The 19,002-nt window shown below is 45.8% G+C and overlaps 1 protein-coding gene across 6 annotated transcripts in view; it reads left to right on the forward strand.

The window, feature by feature from the left end:
- The window catches only part of SLC35D4 (solute carrier family 35 member D4), a 119,844-nt gene that overhangs the window by 46,190 nt on the left and 54,652 nt on the right, over positions 1-19,002 (forward strand). For all 6 annotated transcript variants that reach the window (XR_008684656.2, XR_008684658.2, XR_008684657.2 and 3 more), the window contains exons 7-11: positions 3,426-3,477; positions 5,918-5,966; positions 6,712-6,757; positions 8,488-8,523; positions 12,195-12,229. Coding sequence is in view for 2 of the 6 variants with exons in the window: in XM_055417097.2 (XP_055273072.1) it covers positions 3,426-3,477; positions 5,918-5,966; positions 6,712-6,757; positions 8,488-8,523; positions 12,195-12,229 (218 nt within the window). In the remaining 4 variants the exon portion in view is untranslated. The remainder of the gene's footprint in view (positions 1-3,425; positions 3,478-5,917; positions 5,967-6,711; positions 6,758-8,487; positions 8,524-12,194; positions 12,230-19,002) is intronic.

Here is a 19,002-nt window from a genome sequence, read left to right on the forward strand (position 1 = left end):
GTTGGGTACACGTGTGTGTCGTGACAATGTTGAGGACTCGGGGGGACGGTATGTGGACAGAACTGATTAGCATTACTATTGCCGGTGTATTTAAGTTATGAAGAACCTGTTGTCATGTATTACATATATATGTAAGTAATACAGAATTCAATACGTATATAGAGTATATGGCTTCCCAGGTGGCGCAGTGGGTAAAGAATCTGCCTGCAATTCAAGGAGACACAAAAGATGCAGGTTCAATCCCTGGGTCGGGAAATCTCCTGGAGGAGGGCATGGCAATCCATTCCAGTATTCTTACCTAGAGAATCCCATGGACAGAGGAGTCTGGTGGGTTACAGCCCATGGGGTCGCAAAGAGTTGGTCACGACTGAAGCGACTGAGTACGCATAGAATATATATGGTGTGAGATGTCCCATGATAAAATCCCCTAATGGTGAAAATGCTGTATTCACTGCCCCTGTTCATGTCCTTGATCCTTTGCTGTTTGCCGCCTGATGCGATGGTCAGAAGGGACCCAATTCTAAATATGTTGTTGCCTCATAAATGGAAAGAGGGGGAATGAGCATGTGATCATGTGGGTTTTGTGTTTTCTGCTGCCTTCCTTTAGGAGGAGAGAATGACTGGGACAAGATAGAGGGCAAGGTGTTTTGGTATAGGAAACCCAAATACCACATCAGTTCAGTTCAGTTCAGTTCAGTCGCTCAGTCGTGTCCGACTCTCCGCGACCCCATGAATCACAGCACGCCAGGCCTCCCTGTCCATCACCAACTCCCGGAGTTCACTCAAACTCATGTCCACAGAGTCGGTGATGCCATCCAGCCATCTCATTCTCCGTCGTCCCCTTCTCCTCCCGCCCCCATTTATTTCTACGTGAGAAAATAACTCCAAATCGACTTTCTAATGAATGAGAAAATTTGAAAATATCTGTGATTGGCAATGTTACTTTTTTGTGCAAGAATTTTTTTTAAAAAAAAGCCTTTATGATGGCAATTTCTCAATATATATATAAAAATAAAAAGAATAATAAAATGAATTTCTATAGACTCATCTCTGAGATTCAGAGATGAGATTTCAGCTTAAGCCTGCACCCAGCGCCTCATTTCAGCAAATCACAGGCTCTGTAGGGTTACATCCATAAATATTTTGGTATGTGTAAGATTTTTTCTACTGAAATTTTTAATTATTAATACTATTTGGCTGTGCCAACAGCTTGCAGGATCTTAGTTTCCTGACCAAGGATTGAACCTGGGCCCTTGGCAGTAAAAGTGGTCGGAGTCTAACCACTGACCACCAAGGAATTCCCTTATTTGGGTAAAAAGTTTAAGCTGGTAGGAAAGTTGAAGGAGTATTACAATGAACTCCCATATACCTTTTTATTTAGCTTCACTCATTGATAACATTTTTTGTATTTGCTTTCTCTCTCTCTCTCTCTCTCTATATATATATATATACATGCACATGGTGGCTCAGGAGTAAAGCGCCTCAGCCAATTCAGGAGACGCAGGTTCAATCCCTGGGTCAGGAAAATACCCTGGAAAAGGAAATGGCTACCCACTCCAGCATTCTTACCAGGAGAATTCCATGGACAGAGGAGCCTGGCAGGCTACAGTGCACGGGGTCACAAAAGAGTCGGACACGAGTTAGCGACTAAACAACAATATATGTATCGCACAAAGTATATAATAATAGATATAATTATTCTTATTCTTATTTTTTCTGAGCCATTTGAGGATATGTTGCAGGGATTATGACTCTACCCCTAAATACTTCAAAGTGTATCACTCAGTCATGTCTGACTCGTAGCGACCCCATGGACTGCAGCCTACCAGGCTCCTCCGTCCATGGGATTTTCTAGGCAAGAGTACTGGAGTGGCTTGCCATTGCCTTCTCCGCCTAAAGATAATAATCTCTTGTATAACCACAGTGCAATGCTTACATTTAGAAAATTAATGTCTCATATGATACTGTTATGTAATTTGAGTCAATGTTCAAATTTGGTCAATAATCCTGATATTTCCTTTTGTAGTATTCACCTCCCCCAAAGATGCCGTGTCTCTTCCTAACCTTTATTTTTTTTTTTTTTACTATAACCTTTAATTTGGAACAGTTCCTCGGCTTTTTATTGCCTTTCATTGCCTTCAGATTTTCGAATAGTGTAAGCCCACTGTTTTGTGGGCTGCCTGAATTTGGGTTTGTCTCAGCATTTCCCTGAGGTTCAGTCTGGGTTGTGCATACTACCACATGAGTGACACTGTACCCTTCTCAGTACAGTATCAGGAGGCGCATGATATTGATCTGTCCCTCTGCTGGAGATGTTAAGTTTGATTATTTGAGTAAGTTGATAAGACTGTAATGTGCTTTCCACAATGTTTTCTTATTGGTAAGCAGCAAAACTGTAGTCTGCTTGGCCACATTTTCCACTTCCCTAGTGGTTCAGATCAGAGAAGGCAATGGCAAGCCACTCCAGTACTCTTGCCTAGAAAATCCCATGGATGGAGGAGCCTGGTAGGCTGCAGTCCATGGGGTCGGTACGAGTCAAACATGACTGAGCGACTTCACTTTCACTTTTCACTTTTACACATTGGAGAAGGAAATGGCAACCCACTCCAGTGTTCTTGCCTGGAGAATCCCAGGGGCAGGGGAGCCTGGTGGGCTTCCGTCTATGGGGTCACATAGAGTCGGACACGACTGAAGTGACTTAGCAGCAGCAGCAGCAGCAGTGGTTCAGATGGTAAAGAATCTACCTGCAATGTGGGAGACCTGGGTTCAATCCTTGGGTTGGGAAGATCCCCTGGAGGAGGGCATGGCAACGCAGTCCAGTGTGCTTGTCTGGAGAATCCCTTAGACAGAGGAGCCTGGTGGGCTGTAGTCCCTTGGACAGAGTCCATGTAGTCCAAAGGGTTGCAAAGAGTTGGACAGGACTGAGCAACTAAAACTTTCACTGGTCAGTTTTCCACTAGTGTATTTGTTGGGATCGGTAATTTAAAAAAACCTCCTTTTATGTACCCTTTTTTTTTGCCTCGACATGTGGCATGTGGGATCTTAGTTCCTCAACCGGTCATCCAGCCCATGCTCCCTACATTGGAATCACAGATTCTTAGCCACTGGACCACCAGGGAAGTTTCTATAGATACTGTTGTTCTCGAGTGAGCCAGCTGTGGTTTTATACATATCCTGCAAATGCCTCTGTCTGGGAAGATGGCTCACTGAGCCCCAGTCCTCTGGAACTGTCTGGTGTCAGCAGAGCACGTAACTGAAAACTAGACAGATAAAGTGGTGCTCAGTGGATGAACAGGGCAGCTGGGTGTGGTCTCTCGGGATCTCCGCCCCACCCGAGCTCCAATCCAGGTATTTCCACCTCCACCCTCTCCGGGACGCCCTTCATGTTGAATAGTAAAGCTGTGTCTTTTACCTCCTCTCCACAGTGCCCTCTTCCTCCTGGCCGCTGCCGGGTGCCTGCCCTTCAACGACTCCCAGGTAAGTTCAGGTAGACTCACTTTGCCTTCGAGTATCTCTGAAGCCTGCCTGGATGAGCAGAATTTCCGAGTCCTTCCTTTGAGAAGCAGTATGACCTCGGCCCGTGCAAAGACAAGTAAACGCAAACTTTCAGGCAGGGCCTAGGGGAGCCATTGGCCAGGCCAGCATCTCCCTTTAGGTCTTTGCCTTCTCTCTGTGTGTGGCAGGGTGACCCACAGAGCTCAGACCTCTGGGTGCTGTGTGATGGGGGCAGTCCATCCTCTGTACCAGCTTGGAGGACCTGCAAGCCCAAATGACCCACACACCGAGGCAAAATTGATTTTCCCCTCTCATCCCAAGGGGGCTTCCCAGTGGCTCAGCGGGTAAGGAATCTGCCACCAATGCAAGAGACACGGGAGACACGGGAGACGCAGGTTCGATCCTTTGGTTGAAAAGATCCTCTGGAGGAGGCAGTGGCAGCCCATTCCAGTATCCTTGCCTGGAAAAATCCCATGGGCAGAGGAGCTTGACAAGCAATTGTCCATGGGGTCTCAAAGAGTCAGACAGGAATGACCAACTGACATTTTCATTTTCACATCCCAAGGGCCTCATCTACACAGTGTTTTCACTTTGTCTTCTTGAGTTTTTCTTTCTTAGGCACTGAGGACCCACCCCCAGCTCCAGGAGTCATCTCATTCCTGGGTCGCTTTTCGCTTCTTTCCTTCCCCAGCATTGATTAAATCCCCATCAAGTGTCAGGCACCAAGCCAGGCTCTGGGGGCACAAAGAGAAATTGCCGTCGTCCGGGCAGAAGCCAGAGTCTAGTCAGAGCAAAGGGGAGGGGGCAGACGATGAACAGATAATTATAACCGGGGGAGGCCAGGGCTCTGTCCGGGGCGGGGTGGGATCCTGCCAGGCGCCTGGGAGGCTCAGAGGAGGAAGAGCTGACGATTGTATTGAGCTTGCTGGGTGCCAGGCTCTGGGCCAATGCTTTAGTGCCTTATTTTATTTAATCTCAACAATAATTCCACAAGGGTAGCAGCTATTATTGTCTCCATTTTGTAGTTAAAGAATAGCGAGGCCCAAAAGGTCACCAGCGAACAAGAAAGTGGAGATTTTAGAATTTTACCCAGATCTTTCTGATGCTGGAGCCAGGCTCTGTTGACTGGACCTAAATCTTTATTTATTTGGCTGCTCTTCGTGGCAGCGCATGGGGGCTTCCCTCTAGTTGTGGCTCGTGGAGTTCTCGCTCTAGTTGTGGCGTGGGGTCTAGAGCACATCGGCTCGTAGCTGTGGTGCTTGGGTTTAGTGGCCCCGTGGCATGTGGGATCTTAGTTCCCTGACCAGAGATTGAGCCCACATCCCCTGCATGGGGAGGCGGATTCTTAACCACTGGCTGCCAGGGAAGTCCCTGGACCTAACTCTTGAAGGGTGAGGAGGAGTGAGCCAGAAGAAGAAGGCAGGGGCGGACAGAGTCGTGGAGGTGTCCTAAATGCTCTGTAACTCAGCTTCATGGCACACCTACCATGTCTGTGCTCCTGGGCTAATTCCTGCCCTCCTGGAATTGACCATCTCACGGAGGGTGGAGACAGAGACAGATCATAAGCTAAATGGAATGTGTCAGGTGAGATAAATGGAAAAAATAAGGAAGGGAAGGAGAGGAGGGAGTGCCCCTTGGCCAGGTTGGCTGGGGAAGTGCAAGTTCTCTTTCTCTGGAGAGGGGATGGGCAGTGGATGGGACTGGTTGGGTTGACAGGGGCTTGTCATGGGGGTTCTTGGGTGCCTTGTGTTCGGATTTCATCCTGAAGCCACTGGGGGACTGTTGGCTGATTTTAAGCCATAGGTGACATCATCTGATCTGCCTTTTTAAAAAAATGATGATTCTTTTATTTATTTCTGTTTGGTTGTCCTGGGTTTTGTTGCTCCTGGGCTTTCCCTAGTTGTGGAGAGCAGGGGCTACTCTGTGGTGCGTGGGCTTCTCATTACAGTGGCTTCCCTTGTTGAGCACGGCTGAGGGTGCCCGGGGGCTTCAGTAGTTTCGACACGTCTTAGCAGTTGCAGCTCTCGAGCTCTAGAGCACAGGCTCAATAGTTGTGGCAAAGGGGCTTAGTTGCTCTGCGGCACGTGGGATCTTCCCAGACCAGGTATCAAACCCGTGTCTCCTGCAGTGGCAGGCAGATTCTTTATCACTGAGTCACCAGGGAAGCCCCTTGGATCAGCCTTTTAAAGATGCAGTGCTGGGGAGTGTTGGGGGCGGGAAAAGTGGTGCTGGAGGCGGAGAGCCTTGTTGGGAAGATGTCACATAGGCCAGCTGGGTGAGGAATAAGGAGGGGCTGGCCCAAGGTCCCAGAGTCCTGTCTGGCATTAAACGCTGTGTGTTGGCATTTAAAATTGCCGCGCTGAATCCTGTTTGTCTGTACTTACAGCTTTTTTCTTTTTTTTTTTTAAACCCTCTGTTACAGTTTGATCCAGATGGATATTTCTGGGCTGTAATTCACTTACTCTGTGTAGGTAAGTTTTTAAAGAATTCTTACTTAAACAATTGAGGCTTATTATTTAGACCTCACCATGTATCCATTTTTTAGTGACCCTGGACAATAGGAAGATTAAATCCAAGATGTCAAGGTTAAAATTAAATGGGCATTTTTTTTCTGGTTTGATTTTCCTATTTTGGAGTTTTCCCAAAATGGTTCCAGTTCCCATAGAGTCTCCTCTTTCTCATGACAAATGTTAACTAACTCACCAGGGCCTAGGGTCCATTTCCTCAGATCCACTTGTGCAGTGCTAGCTTCTTCTCTAAAAAATGGTTGGAAGAATTCCATATCCAGAAGTTTGTGTCCATAAAAACTCTCTTTCAGTACACTTAAAAAAAATAAAAAGTGGGTGAAATAAAAGGACCATCTACTTTATTTCAAACCAGTGTTTCCTCTCTTAGAGGGAAAACAGTGCCCTGACTTTGTGACACACAGTTCAGAAATCCAGTGATGTTTCTCATGGCACCATCAGAGGTAACCCAGGCCTCCTGTTAACTGTGTCCTTCTGTGGTCCGTGAGACTCACTGGCCCAGCCCTTTCTCTGTGAACTGCATCATCTGGGGGATTACCAGATGCGCATCCTTGATGTCCTCCAGAGTGCCTTCAGTCACCCTCTGTCGGCTGCAGGTGACCCTTGCAGGGAAGAGGGGTCCTTCTCCCCACAGATTTCGCGCCCTCTGCAGAATTCCCTGTGCCAGTGACTCCTGTTGCTTCCTCTCTAGGGGCTTATAAGATACTACAGAAATCCCAGAAACCCAACAAGTTAAGGTAAACTTTTAAAACAATACATGTATATATTTTATGGAACTTCCCTGGTGACTCAAATGGTAAAGAATCTGCCTGCAATGCAGGAGACCCGGGTTCGATCCCTGGATTGGGAAGATCCCCTGGGGAAGGGAATGGCCAGTATGCTTGCCTGGAGAATCCCATGGACAGAGGAGCCTGGCTGGCTACAGTCCATAGTGCTGCAGAATCGGACATGACTGAGTGACTTACACACATATATTTTATAATTAATTAATTAGAAATTTTTTGTTTGCAATGGGTCTTGTTACTCCTTGCCAGCTTTCTCTAGTTGCAGCAAGCGGGGAATCCTCTTAGTTGCAGTACACGGGCTTCTCACTGCCGTGGCTCCTCGTGTTGAGGCGCACAGGCTCTAGGCACACGGGCTTCAGTAGTTGCAGCCCTCGGGCTCAGTAGTTGTGGCTCAAGGGCTTAGTTGCTCCGTGGCATGTAGAATCTTCTGAGACCAGGGATTGAACCCATGTCCGCTGCATTGGCAGGTGAATTCCCACTCACTCTGCCACCAGGGAACTTTTGAAGTCTGGTAAGTTAATGTTTCACTAAAGGAAAGGGGAGACCCATGGGGTTGTGAGCGTCTTCCATCAGGAGACTCTGAGAGTCCAGGATGTGGGGAGGGCAACAGTCTTGGTCCACCAGGAGCTGAAATGTGCCAGCCGCCAGCCATGTACAAAGAGCCTGGAAGTCTCTACTCTTCCCTCAGGGCGGCTGTTTAGAGGACATTTTGTCAAAAATTATGTGACTGGCCTCCTTGGGCCCCAGTTGACTTCTTGCAGCTCAGAAGCACAAGTCTTTTTTCTTGTTTCTCCAGCCCCTTCCAAACTAGACCCAGAAGTCCCTCCCATCACTAGCTCTGTTCTGAGGTAGAATGAAGCCTTTGTTGAAGGCAGGCAGTGGCACATTTGCTGAATAAGAGTGAAAAGAGCTGCCAGGTCAAAGCCCCCTAGTGATCCGCTGGGTTTTGGGGCCAGGTGAGGCCCACAGAGAAAGGTCTGAAGGGACTGACTCCTGGGAGAAGGCGGTATATACTCTGAGGGTGTGTGATGGGTCCTAGGGCACCATATTTTCTTTGAATAAAGTGTTTTTGCAGCAAGAAGTCGGTTGAGTTGTTAAGATAATGTACAGGATACCCAGTTAAATTTAAATTTCAGCAAATGATTTTTTTAGTTGAAGTATGTTTCATGCAATATTTGGAACACATTTATACTAAAGCATTATTCTTTACCCACAGTTCAGATTTATTTGGGTGTGCTGTATTTTTACTTTGTCAAATATGGTAGCCTTAGAAGCCAGTCCAATGGCCTGAGAGAACTGACACTCCTTTTATTTTTTGGCCAAGCCTATGGTGGCATATGGGATCTTAGTTCCCTGACAAGGGATCAAACCCTTGCCCCCTGCATTGGAAGGGTGGAGTCTTAACCACTGGACCACCACAGAAGTCCCAACACAGCTTTCAAAACTGCAGATGTACCCAAAGGAAATAATCGACCAAAGTGAAAATGCATGTGATGGTACTTAGGAAATGGTTTTCAAAAATGAGCCAGGAAATGAAGTACTCTTCATATTGTTTCTTGATAATTTATAAATGTAACTTGTACATAGGTATAATTTTTTAATAGAGGAAAATTATTATTCTGTATATGTAAAACACATCTATTATTTCATCTTTTGTCTTTTTTTTTTCTCTTATTCCTTAGTGACATTGACCAGCAGTACTTAAACTATCTATTCAGGTAAAATATAATTTTAAAGTTTGAAAAAATAATTCATATTATTCTAGAGCTAATGGATTTTTATTTTTAATAATATCTTGATTAGGGAGATCTGAGCCAGTGTGCCAGCCAGGAAGGCAACCTAAATAATTGGTGAGATGATCAGAATTGAGGAAACCAAACAGTAGTCCTGCCCTCAGGCCAGACAAGCAGGGCTTCCAACCAGCCTCAAACTTCAGAGGGCTATTCCTCTGAAGGGCTTTTGGAGTCTGTAAAGCTAATAAGAACCCACACCTTTTCTTCTAGACTGGGCCCTGAAATTTCCTACCCAAATGGATTCCAAAATCTGTCTTCTTAACTCATTCCTAGACCCAGTGGATGTCCAAGGAAAGGGTTTTAGTGGGAAGGTTGGGGGTGGCGGATGGACTTGCAGGCTGAGATGTCCACACACAATACACATGTATGAGGTCCTTTGGGTGCAGGATGGAGCCTGGTTTGGGGAGACAAGAGGGTGCTTTGGGGGTTGGGAGCCAGAGGCTGGACCTTCCCCACACCTCTACCTTCTGACACGAAGCTCCAGGGACTCTGAGAATTCTGCTTTAATTTGGAGTTCCAGGTTGTTTTGAAGGTGTTTTTATTAAGGTAGGATGAAGTCTGAGGCTTGGCTTATGACATTTAAGTGTGGCATTGAATAGTATTTAATAGATTACACTTAAATGTCATAAATCAAGTATAATATTGAATATATGGGCTTTCTCGGTAGCTCAGTGGTAAAGAATCCACCTGGTAAAGAAAGCTCCTGCAGGAGCTGTAGGAGACCAGGGCTCAATCCCTGGGTTGGGAAGATTCCCTGGAGAAGGGCATGGCTACCCACTCCAGTATTCTTGCCTGGATAACCCCATGGACAGAGGAGCCTGGCAGCTACAGTCCACGGGGTCACAAAGAGCTGGACATGACTAAAGCAACTTAGCACGCGTGCATGCATTGAATATGTGGATCCTTTTGTACCCTTGCCCCAAAACAGGTGTAGAATAGGGCTTAGCCACTCAACAGAATAGCCTGGGAGCATTCCTGAATCCTGAGAATCCTCGAGGCACTCTGTAGGACCTAATTGAGAAACAACAAGGTTTGCTGTCCGAAGCTCAAGTTTGCCTAATGCAACAGCATTCTGTCCAGAGGATTGAGTTCACAGAGGTGCCTTTCAGCATTTGGTGGTTTAGTCGCTATGTTGTGTCCTACTCTTGCAATCCCATGGACTGTAATCCACTACGCTCCTCTGTCCATGGGAGTCTCCAGGCAAGAATACTGGAGTGGGTTGCTATTTCCTTCTCCAGAGGATCTTCCCCACCCAGGAACTGAACCCGGGTTTCCTGCATTGCAGGCAGATTCTTTACCAACTGAACTCTGAGGAAGCCCCTGTCAGTTTTGGCCTCATGGATTTCTGGAGGAAGTCACTCAGCTTAAAATGTTCGACATGAGCTGTATTCTCCACCTACAGATAAAGTTCCCGAATATCTGAGTATTTATGAAAATGCCATTTTGAAGGCAAGATTCAACCCAAACATAGCTGTGGCCTCTTTTATACTCAGCTGAAAACAGTCATTAGTTCCACTCTGCCCAGACCCACCAGCTGCCTTTTCAAGAGATGTTTCTGAAAATGCAGAAAGACTCTTGGTGTTTGAAATGTTTCCATGACATCGCACCACTTTAAACAGTCCTTTCCCCCCCACCCCCAGAACTTACAGCCAAGTCTAGCAGCAGCAGAGAGTTAAGGGGATGGAAAATCAAGCCACTGTGACCACCCCTACCTGCTAGTTCTTCTGCCTCTCCCCCTGTGTGAGGGTTTCATTGCTGGGGAGCCTGATGCTCAAGGCTTCCTGCCTCAGACTGCTGATTCTGTTTTTAAGTCTTCTCTTCAGTGTAAGTGAAGAAGGTGAACCAGGGCTGAGATTTGATTTGCCACAGGCCCTGAGCATCCAAACCCGAAGATCTGCAGTTGGTCAGATCTGTCTGGACCTCTGCCTGCTGGTTTGATCTCTCTGCTGGTTTGAAAACACAGAGAGAATCTGCTATGTATCTGGCCCCACTAAATACTTGAGATCCAAAGATGAATAAAATATGGTTCTTGCTCCCAAGGCCATCACAGTGTAGGAATTAGGAAGGTGTGACATTATATTTACAAATTTTCAGACGTGGACTAGAGAACCATCACTTTTATTTAATGATTTATTTTTACCCCCTAGTCTTTTCTTTTAGAGTCACCGTTTGGGGTGATCCTGATGATGGCCTTTGGGGTGATCCTGATGATGATGGCCTTTGGGATGCCATGTCAGGCCCTGGGAGATATTTTGGGATGGAAAAGGGGTCCCTCACGTCCTACCATAAAAGCAGTAACTTCTGCTGCTGAAGTTATAAGTGGAAGGGGATCCAGGGAGCTAGAATAATGGGGTATTAGAGGGTATGTGCTTTCTGGAGAAAGAAGAGACAGCAAGCTGACATCCTGTGTGAAGGATAGAAAAGCTCCAGTCTTGTTTTTGGTGTGTATGTTTTTTACAGCTGCATGTAAACACTTACCTTACAAACCTACAACTTATGAATGGCCAGAATGTGGCTATTCTCCATGGCCTTTGTCCCGACCTGCATCTCTTCTTGCATCTTTCTGTGATGCTGCTCCTCTGGGAGCTGTCAGAAAATCAGAAATGGTGCTGGGAGGTAAATCAAGAGCAGGGCAGGGCAGGGCTGATGAACTCACATTGGTTTCCTTGTAAAACTGGCCTCTTCTACTTCCCTGTAATGTCACCAACTGCAGATCCGAGGCAGTGGTTCTCAGCCCTGGTACTTTATAGCTTCCAGGAGCCATGACAAAGTAAAATCATGGATGCCCAGACTATTCTCTTAGAGATTCTAGCCAGGATAGTGGGCTATTCAGATGTGTCTGCAGGGTTAAGAATCAGAGTGAGGCCATCTAACATTAAGACAAACAAACAAACATTCTTTCTTCTATTTGAATACAAGGTTTTATTCCTACCTCCAACTAAACCAGCTGCCTGGTAGCATAAGTTTTGATAGAAGAGGGTGTGGAAAGTGGGCTTAGGGCCACACTAAGGGGCTTGTAGACAGGCAATGGGAGATGGGACAGGTTTCCAGAGAGGAAGATGGGAGACAGCCAAACAGGTATGACCTGCGTCGTCCCTTATAACATCAACTACAGATTGGTCCAGGTAGTTTTCATGCACACTGTGGATGGCATGGATCATGTTGTGGATTAATTTCTTGGAAATCTAACACTCCTTCTGTAGTTAATTTTGTGATTTAGCTCACAAGTAGATTTAGCTCCCATTCAACAGCTAACTTTTAGGCTGTAGCCTCTGTGTAATTTAGAGTCTGCTTTGTTTCGCTGACAAGGACGCTCTTTAGATTAGCGGGCTATGGTGATCATTCATGGTATGGCTGATGCTCAGAGAACAGTGTGGACCCTCAGAATCATCACAGGAGAGCCAGCCCTTTTACCAATACTTGAGACATTTCAGGAGATTCTCACACTCTTCCTGATGAGTTAGATTTCATCAGAATGAGAACATTCAGTGCAGATAATTTGCTTTTAGGCAAATCTCACTATTTCCAAGTAGAATGGATGCCGTTTTCTCAGTGCTGGCGAAGCTTTCTTCACCAGTCTGCTGTTTCTTTTTCAGTGTGGTGCTCCTGGCTTTAGCAGCTCACCCCACAGGTAAGATTTTGTTTATTTGTTTGTCTCACATTACCCACTTGACCCAGTGCTCTAACCCTGCTTATATCTCTGAGGGAAATTTTGTAAGAGAAAGTGGCTGCCTTCCAGGGTGTCACACTCAGGGGTGAAGAATGGCCCGCGTACTTGAAACTGCTCTTAGTGTTCCATCATGGAATTCACCGTCCATGTGCATGCGTGCATACGCTCAGTCACTCAGTGGTGTCCAATGCTTTGCGACCCCATGGACTGTATCCCCCACCAGGCTCCTCTGTCTGTGAGAGTCTTCAGGCAGGAATACTGGAGTGGGTTGCCATTTCCTCCTACTTTTATGTGAATTGGTAACAAAATTATGGTCTATATAAACTGTTGTTTAGAATGAAGTTGTATAACGCACAACTTTGTGCAGCTCAAACAGCAGCCCACTGCTTCAAAAAGCACATAGGTTTGTTAGAGTAGATAAATAACGCAGGTAGATATTAAGGTAGGAATTTGGTATGCGAGATTACAGAAACTCCAAATCTAGAAGATCCCTTGGAGATCAGTTTTTCCCACTTTTATAAAGCCAAGTCACTTGACTTAAACCCTCTGATGGGTCCTGGTGATGTTTTGTCATAGGACCATAAGGTTGATTACAAAATGTAAACAACTAAAGCAGCGGAGGAAACTCCCTCTCCTCCAGAAGTGTCCAACTCCCTCTCCTCCTGATTCAGTTCAGTTCAGTTCAGTTGCTCAGTCGTGTCCGCCTCTCTGCGATGCCATGAATCACAGCACGCCAGGCCTCCCTGTCTATCACCAATTCCCAGAGCTCACCCAAACTCATGTCCATCGAGTTGGTGATGCCATCCAGCCATCTCATTCTCTGTCGTTCCCTTCTCCTCCGGCCCCCAACCTTTCCCAGCATCAGAGTCTTTTCCAGTGAGTCAGCTTGTCGCATGAGGTGGCCAAAGTATTGGAGTTTCAGCTTTAGCATCAGTCCTTCCAATGAACACCCAGGATTGATCTCCTTTAGAATGGACTGGTTGGATCTCCTTGCAGTCCAAGGGACTCTCAAGAGTCTTCTCCAGCACCACAATTCAAAAGCATCAATTCTTCGGCGATCAGCTTTCTTCACAGTCCAACTCTCACATCCATACATGACCACGAGAAAAACCATAGCCTTGACTAGACGGACCTTGGTTGGCAAAGTAATGTTTCTGCTTTTTAATATGCTATCTAGGTTGGTCATAACTTTCCTTCCAAGAAGCAAGCGTCTTTTAATTTCATGGCTGCAATCAGCATCTGCAGTGATTTTGGAGCCCAAATAAATAAAGTCTGACACTGTTTCCACTGTTTCCCCATCTATTTCCCATGAAGTGATGGGACCAGATGCCATGATCTTTGTTTTCTGAATGTTGAGCTTCAAGCCAACCTTTTCACTCTCCTCTTTCACTTTCATCAAGAGGCTTTTGAGTTCCTCTTCACTTTCTGCCATGAGGGTGGTGTCATTTGCATATCTGAGGTTATTGATATTTCTCCCAGCAATCTTGATTCCAGCTTGTGCTTCTTCCAGCCCAGCGTTTCTCATGATGTACTCTGCATATAAGTTAAATAAGCAAGGTGACAATATACAGCCTTGACGTACTCCTTTTCCTATTTGGAACCAGTCTGTTGTTCCATGTACAGTTCTGACTGTTGCTTCCTGACCTTCATATAGGTTTCTCAAAAGGCAGGTCAGGTGGTCTGGTATTCCCATCTCTTTCAGAATGTTCCACAGTTTATTGTGATCCACACAGTCAAAGGCTTTGGCATAGTCAATGAAGCAGAAATAGATGTTCTTCTGGAACTCTCTTGCTTTCTCCATGATCCAGCGGATGTTGGCAATTTGATCTCTGGTGCCTCTGCCTTTTCTAAAACCTGCTTGAACATCTGGGAGTTCTCGGTTCACATATTGCTGAAGCCTGGCTTGGAGAATTTTGAGCATGACTTTACTAGCATGTGAGATGAGTGCAATTGTGCGGTAGTTTGAGCATTCTTTGGCACTGCCTTTCTTTGGGATTGGAATGAAGACTGACCTTTTCCAGTTCTGTGGCCACTGCTGAGTTTTCCAAATCTGCTGGCATATTGAGTGCAGCACTTTCACAGCATCATCTTTCAAGATTTGAAGTAGCTCAACTGGAATTCCATCACCTCCACTAGCTTTGTTCGTAGTGATGCTTTCTAAGGCCCACTTGACTTCACATTCCAAGATGTCTGGCTCTAGGTCAGTGATCACGTTATTGTGACTATCTTGGTCATGAAGATCTTTTTTGTACAGTTCTTCTGTGTATTCTTGCCACCTCTTCTTAGTATCTTCTGCTTCTGTTAGGTCCATACCATTTCTGTCCTTTATTGAGCCCATCTTTGCATGAAATGTTCCCTTGGAATCTCTAATTTTCTTGAAGAGATCTCTTGTTTTTCCTATTCTGTTGTTTTCCTCTATTTCTTTGCACTGATCACTGAGGAAGGCTTTCTTATCTCTCCTTGCTATTCTTTGGAACTCTGCATTCAGATGCTTATATCTTTCCTTTTCTCCTTTGTTTTTCGCTTCTCTTCTTTTCACAGCTATTTGTAAGGCCTCCTCAGACAGCCATTTTTCTTTATTGCATTTCTTTTCCATGGGGATGATCTTGGTCCCTGTCTCCTGTACAATGTCATGAACCTCCGTCCAGAGTTCATCAGGCATTCTATCTATCAGATCTAGTCCCTTAAATCTATGTCTCACTTCCACTGTATAATCATAAGGGATTTGATTGAGGTCATATCTGAATGGTCTAGTGGTTTTCCCTACTTTCTTCAATTTAAGTCTGAATTTGGCAATAAGGAGTTCATGATCTGACCCATAGTCCGCTCCTGGTCTTGTTTTTGCTAACTGTATAGAGCTTCTCCATCTTTGGCGGCAAAGAATATAATCAGTCTGATTTCGGTGTTGACCATCTGGTGATGTCCATGTGTAGAGTCTTCTCTTGTGTTGTTGGAAGAGGGTGTTTGCTATGACCAGTGCCAAACTCTACTGGCCTTTGCCCTGCTTCATTCCGTGCTCCAAGGCCAAATTTGCCTGTTACTCCAGGTGTTTCTTGACTTCCTACTTTTGCATTCCAGTCCCCTATGATGAAAAGGACATCTTTTTTGGGTGTTAGTTCTGAAAGGTCTTGTAGGCCTTCATAGAACCGTTCAACTTCGGCTTCTTCAGCGTTACTGGTTGGGGCATAGGCTTGGATTACTGTAATATTGAATGGTTTGCCTTGGAAACGAACAGAAATCATTCTGTCGTTTTTAAGATTGCATCCAAGAACTGCATTTCGGACTCTTTTGTTGACCATGATGGCTACTCCATTTTTTCTAAGGGATTTCTGCCCACAGTAGTAGATATAAAGGTCATCTGAATTAAATTCACCCATTCCAGTAGGCTGCGGTCTGTGGGGTCGCTAAGGGTCGGACACGACTGAGCGACTTTACTTTCACTTTCACACATTGGAGAAGGAAATGGCAACCCACTCCAGTGTTCTTGACTGGAGAATCCCAGGGATGGGGGAGCCTGATGGGCTTCCGCCTATGGGGTCACACAGAGTCGGACACGACTGAAGTGACTTAGCATAGCATAGCATAGCATTCCAGTCCATTTTAGTTCACTCTTGCCATTTCCTGTTTGACCACTTCCAATTTGCCTTGATTCATGGACCTAACATTCCAGGTTCCTATGCAATATTGCTCTTTACAGCACCGGACCTTGCTTCTATCATCAGTCACATCCACAACTGGGTATTGGTTTTGCTTTTGCTCCACTCCTTCCTTCCTTCTAGAGTTATTTCTCCACTGATCTCCAGTAGCATACTGGGCACCTACCGACCTGGGGAATTCCTCACTCAGTATCCTATTATTTTGCCCTTTGATACTGTTCATGGGGTTCTCAAGGCAAGTATACTGAAGTGGTTTGCCATTCCCTTCTCCAGTGGACCACATTCACCTGTGGTCCATGTGATCTGATCGACTAGTTTCCTGTGATTATGATTTCAGTGTGTCTGCCCTCTGATGCCCCCTTGCAATACCTACCGTCTTATTTGGGTTTCTCTTACCTTGGGCCTGGGATATCTCTTCACAGCTGCTCCAAGTAAGCACAGCCGCTGCACCTTATCTTGGACGAGGGGTATCTCCTCAAGGCCGCCCCTCCCGACCTTGAACCTGGAGTAGCTCCTCTCGGCCCTCCTGCGCCTGCGCAGCCACCGCCTATTGGACGTGGGGCAGCTCCTCTCGGCCGTTGGCCCTGACCTCGGGCGTAGGGTAGCTCCTCTTGGCCGCACTTCTGTGCGTGGTTGGTTGCGCCGGGGCCGGCGTCCCTCGCGTCTGATTGGGAGGCTCCAATTCCTGCCAATGTGTTATCTTTCTCATAGGACCCAGCCCTCTGGGTAGTCTAGCCCATTTTTAAGGCAGAAGGACACTTGCTTATTACACTTTGTGTGTGAAATGTCCACTTCATAGACTGGGTGTGGGTCAGCCAGAGTGCTTTCAAGACTCCTTATATCTGCACCAATTAAGACACAGTAAGAGTCAGGACCCATGGGTGCAGTCTTTTTCTTTTTTTTTAAGGCTCTGTTAATTTCCTTCTTTTTTTTCTTTTGGCCGTTTTGTACCACTTGTGGGATCTTAGTTCCCTAACCAGGGATTGAACCTGTGCTCCTTGCAGTGAAAGCTGAGTCCTAACCACTGGACTGCCAGGGAATACCTTCTCTTAATTTCTGACATTTTAAAACAGGGCTTTATCCTTTTTGGTTTTGTCTTACCTCTTCTTTTTTTTTTCACTTGTGTCTTCATTATTTGGTAGTACTTTCAAAACATTGTAAAATTGAAATATGATTTACACAAAGGAAATGCATATTCTTAAATGTACAGCTGGATCAATTTTGAGAAGGGTACACACCCATGTAACTCACACCTCTATCAAGATATAGAAAACATCTGTCACTCCAGAAAGTCTTCTTGTGTCCCTTCATAGTTGCTCCCTCTTTACCAACCACCAGAAGTCCCTATTGAACTGATTTCTGTTACCATACATGAGTTGTGTCTATTTTAGAGTCTCATACAAATCGAAGCACATAGGAAGTGTTCTTTTGTGTCTGACTCTTGCATTCAGCAGAGTGTTGAGGTTCATCCAGGTTGTCATGTGTTTCACTAGTCTGTTCCCTTTACTGCTGACGAGTGTGCCCGTGTATGCACCTTTTGTTTATCCGTTCACCTGATGATGCGCACGTAAATTGTTCCAGATTAGGGCTGGTATGAATAAAGTTGCCATCAACATTCTCATAAAAGACTTTTTGTAGACTTATGTTTTCAGCCCTCTTGGATAAATACCTAGGAGCAGAATTTCTGGGTCTTAGAGTAGTCATATGTTTACCCTTGAAATAAAGTGCCAGTTTTCTAAAGCATTTGTACCATTTTACCTCCCAAGCCACTCCAGTACTCTTGCTTAGAAAATCCCATGGATGGAGGAGTCTGTTAGGCTGCAGTCCGTGGTGTCGCTAAGGGTCAGACATGACTGAGCGACTTCACTTTCACTTTTCACTTTCACACATTGGAGAAGGAAATAGCAACCTACTCCAGTGTTCTTGCCTGGAGAATCCCAGGGTAGGGGGAGCTTGGTGGGCTTCCGTCTATGGGGTCACACAGAGTCGGACACGACTGAAGTGACTTAGCAGCAGCAGTAGCAGCAGCAACAGCTAGTGGTAAAGAACTCGCCTGCCAATACAGGAGACATAAAAGATGCAGGTTCAATCCCTGGGGTGGGAAGATCCCCTGGAGGAGGGCATGGAAACCCTCTCTAGTATTCTTGCTTGGAGAATCCCTGGACAGAGGAGCCTAGCAGGCTAGTCCATAGGGTTGCAAAGAGTCAGACATGACTGAAGTGACTTAGCATGTAAGCCTGCACAGTAATGCATGAGACTTCTGGTTACTCCATGTCTTCACCAGCCTTTGGTGTCGTCTGTCTCGTGTTAGCTGCTCTCCTAGGTGGGTGATGGTCTCTCAGTAGTGCTTTTGACTGAGCTGCCCTTCTCCCTCACTCCTGAGTAGCTAGCAGGATAAGATTTCCTGTGATGCAGATGGTGTGACTTTGACACACACCTTTGGGGTGCACTGGGACGTGGTAGTAGGTAGGGACCAGGTAGACAGTTCTCTGTGTCCTGGTTGCAGACCCTGATACTTCTACCCTTTCAGGCATTTGGTTTGCTTCTTGGTGAGTGGGGTCTACATCTCCTTCTAATCTTTCAAAGTCACAGTTCATGCAGAAGCTCCAAGAATCGTGGAACCTTGCTTCCCCTGGGACTATTTTAGATAAGAGTAGGGAAAAGAAATTCTTCCTCTGTTTGAAAGTTTGCATTTCCTCTTTGTATGAGGTCCCTCTGTGGTGGCATTTTCAAAAGAGAACATTTCGTAGAACCAGAAGGGCAGGAGGACTTGCAGGAATCTGACCAGAAATGACCTTGTCACCTGGTGTCTATTGTCAGTACTGAGATAAAGCCAACAGTACTCACCACATCTTGGAACTGACCTTCTGCTTTCCCACTGATTCTAAGGACTAAAATGTGGTGAGAGGAAATTTTCCTGCTGTTCAAATATCAGTTGTTCTTGGATGTAATAAGATCGTTGCCACACTTTTCACTGGCGCAATCTCATGCTCCATTATCTTCAGAGAGATGGGATTCACTCCCTCAGAGAGTCAGCAGAATTTTAACCGTGGAGTATGAGGATGAAGACTTAACTCA

Source organism: Moschus berezovskii, chromosome 28, assembly GCF_049115385.1.
Source record: "Moschus berezovskii isolate FMDL1 chromosome 28, NW_MosBer_1.0, whole genome shotgun sequence".
NCBI classification, from domain to species: Eukaryota; Metazoa; Chordata; class Mammalia; order Artiodactyla; family Moschidae; genus Moschus; species Moschus berezovskii.